Source organism: Vicia villosa, linkage group LG3 (genome assembly GCF_029867415.1).
Source record: "Vicia villosa cultivar HV-30 ecotype Madison, WI linkage group LG3, Vvil1.0, whole genome shotgun sequence".
Taxonomy (NCBI): Eukaryota; Viridiplantae; Streptophyta; class Magnoliopsida; order Fabales; family Fabaceae; genus Vicia; species Vicia villosa.
In genome coordinates this window covers 92,409,244-92,412,699 of record NC_081182.1, presented here as the reverse complement: position 1 = coordinate 92,412,699, position 3,456 = coordinate 92,409,244, and the positions used below count along the sequence as shown (strand labels likewise).

Genomic DNA, 3,456 nt, shown 5'->3' with positions numbered 1-3,456 from the left:
ATGAATTTAAAAGTTGGTGCTCTTGATTTTAAACACTCTTGAGCTTGCATATTGATGAGGGAATCAGTTGAGCATATGATAAAGCTTGAGCCCCTTTGTGAGCCACAAAACCCTAATTTTCCTAAGCTCTTTGATCAATAACACCTATCTTGTGGAACAAGCAAACACGTTTTTTTGTATATTTGAGGTTAGCAAATGATGCATGAATGAGTTTTTTATGAGATGAATGATGATAATGATGGTCATAATTCTTTAGATTCAATGAAAATGAAGTGAGATCTTATAGTCAAAATTTGGGGTATGACAGCTACCTTATTTAGGTTTCTTCTATCCAAGGAGGTGAAGATTGAAATCTTCATCTCAACCCGATAGGAGGGGCTTAAAAAAACAATTTGGGTCCTAAGACACCACAAGTATGCATAATATGATATGAATGAAAAACAAGCTAGAAATGAGAAATCTTAAAGAGAGATAAAACCCAAAAAATCAAAGACAAGCTAGAAATGAGATATCTTAAAGAGAATGAAAAGAATGAGAGAAAAATAAGAGAAATAATGGAGTTGAAATGGAAATAAAAAATGTTAGCCAAAATGAATTAGCTTGGATGATAAAGTATCATGTCTTCTTGAGCAAAATAACATGCAGCATTTTTTTTGTAAATTATATTGTGAATATTTTTGTTTTTATAATTAAGTGTGATATTAAATATTAAATATGAGTGAAGAAGTAAAAAAGTACATTAGTTTGGATGATAAAGAATTTGGTTCATTCACATATTAATAGGGGTTTGATCTCCACTAGTTACATGTTTCCTAAATTAATAATTAGTTTAATTCTAATGTGTATGATAATACAGATAAAAGTGTTGTCTAAATATAAATAATTTTTAAATTTATAGGTTTTTTGGTAAACATACAACAACGCTTATACAATAAAGCGTTGGCAATGTGGATACCTTAGCTAACGCTTATTTTTAAAGCGCTTTCTAATGTTCTCGCGTGTGTTTTAGCAAAGCTTTTTATTAATAAATGTTGGTAAATACGGTGATGCCTAGACTCATTTTTTTCATATTCTCGTATGTGTTTTAGCAACGCTTTTTATTAATAAATGTTGGTAAATACGGTGATGCCTAAACTCTTTTTTTGCATATTGGCTGGTGATTTTACTACTACGATAACGAATACATATAGAAAACTTAGCAGTGACGATGATTAAAGATGTGGCAACAGTGAAATTCGATGATGATGGCGACAACGAAATTGAAAAATAAAGAAGACAATCGGTGATAATGATGCTCAATGGTGAGGATGATGACAATCAAAGACACGGTGATAATGATGCTCAACGGTGAGGGTGATGACAATCAAAGACACATTAACGATGATGATGATGAAGACGACTAAGTTCCATTGTGATAAGAAGTTGAAAGAACACAACGTAATGGTTTTTTTAGTTCTATATTTAAACACTTTAATTTGTTCTATTTTTTAAAATAAAATATACAATCTGAATCATGTGCCATGAAATATATACTTATATTGATCCAATAAAGTATAATTGTTGAAGGTATAATGTAGTTGCCACCATAAAGTTAGGGGATCATTTCCAATCCTTACCTCTCCCTTTTCCCCCTTAAAATAATAATAGAGGGACTCTAATTGATTGTGAAAAATCATTGGTTTTAATTCCTTCTTTATCTAGTTGTTATTTCCATTTCACAATAAACCAATCCACATGTAATACCATGATCTAAAATAGCATGAAATGAAAGCAATTTTTTTCCATTTTTCTTAATCGTATTTCAAAACTTGCACTCAATTTTCACAAACCTTTCACTTGTGGTTTCATAATATGAATTTGTCAAATTGAGCAACTTTTAACAATTATAGATAAATGTAATTGTTAATAGTAGTCAAGACTAAGGTTTTAAAAATAGACCTTTTAGCGCAAAAATTATTGCCACAAACGATGTTGAGAAGTGTCGATATCAATACTATTACTCACCTGTACTGACTAAAATCTCAAAATCCTTTTTGTAACAATGACAATGTTTAACCTTGCGTAAGACTAATGATAATACAAAAGTATTGAAAAAACACAATAGACTATTTATTCAATCAAACAATAATACATAAAACATGTGACAATACATCATAATGACCAACGCATGTATCTTCAAATACACAGAAAAAACAACAAAAATATAAATCATCATAGAATTAGAAATTTGGACTAAATTCACCATATCCACCTCAAAGGATATGAAACAACAAGTCCACAATCACACGATTTGATTCAAGATAATCGATTAGGCCAAAACCCACTCTGAATATTGGCATCATAACCAAATGGAATTTTTTCATTTCCACCACCATTCATCATCATGTCCAGAAACAACTTCCTTTGAATGATGTCATTATTGTTCATAGCCATCCCAACTTGACCATGACCCATCACTGCAATTTCATCATTATTAAATGTGTTTGGTGGCGGCTGCGGTGGTAACGGCGGTGCCATTTGGAGTAGGGCATGGCTTTGAGCCGTCATAATTTGACTTCCACTTTGATTTTGATGAATATTGATTTGGTTCTCACCTGGTTCTATCCTTTTACCAATCTCCTTCAGATTTTGATCAATCATCCAAGCAAGCTCATTCAGATCACCCGCCGACATATTGTTCTGCACAATCATCCCAGCATTAAGACATTGAAACATTAGCATGGTTGTTTGTTTCTCTTTATTGTCTTTTTGTTGCTTCTTAACTTGCTCTTTAGCCTTCAAAATACTTTGTTTCAGAAAACTCTCCTGATTGACCATCTTTTTGCTTTGTTCTAATTCAGGCATTGCCCTGAATTTTGAAAGCACCTTTTGAACTCCCCACGGCGATGGCCAAATCTCAGGTTGAGGATCATATGGGCTATAAATTATAGCACACGCGTCGATTCCGCAAAGAGTTGTTAGCTCATCAACCTTCTTTAATAAACTCTTCTTCCTTTTATTATATGTTGTTTTCCTTGAGGTATCATTCTCAATGAAAGCAAGCTTCACCTTTTTTCTAGTCATAGTTTTGACTAGAATAAGGGAAGATGAAATTGATAGGGAAAAAGAAGAAAAATTGATGCCTGTGATTTTTCTTCTTGTGAACAATGTGTTGTATATATAGACCAAATTCGATATACGTACACGGTTTGATGTACGTGTGAATATTATTCCAACTGGCGTCTTTTATTTTGCGGTAAAATGCCTCTTTATTTTCATTCCATCAATGTAGATATATAAAATCAAATCTTTTATAGCATTAAATTTTTAACATTTTACAATATTTAAAACTTTATATAATATCTAAAAATAACTTTTTTCTATTTTACAAGGATATATCACGAAAGGATTTTATTTTACATAGATTCATGCACATAGATATTCTAAAAGGATTTTATTTTGCTATTATTTATTAAT

The 3,456-nt window shown here is 31.4% G+C and overlaps 1 protein-coding gene across 1 annotated transcript; it reads right to left on the bottom strand.

The window, feature by feature from the left end:
• Window positions 1–2,254: 2,254 nt before the first annotated feature.
• LOC131656346 (agamous-like MADS-box protein AGL80) lies at window positions 2,255–3,063 on the bottom strand. The gene has a single exon (XM_058926081.1). The coding sequence runs from the start codon at window positions 3,061–3,063 to the stop codon at window positions 2,296–2,298; it is 768 nt and encodes a 255-aa protein (XP_058782064.1). The 3' UTR covers window positions 2,255–2,295.
• Between the last annotated feature and the right edge of the window lie 393 nt (window positions 3,064–3,456).

What these genes read in the sequence shown, in the direction of transcription:
- LOC131656346 (XM_058926081.1), bottom strand. Translation starts at nt 3,063, where the DNA reads ATGACTAGAAAAAAGGTGAAGCTTGCTTTCATTGAGAATGATACCTCA.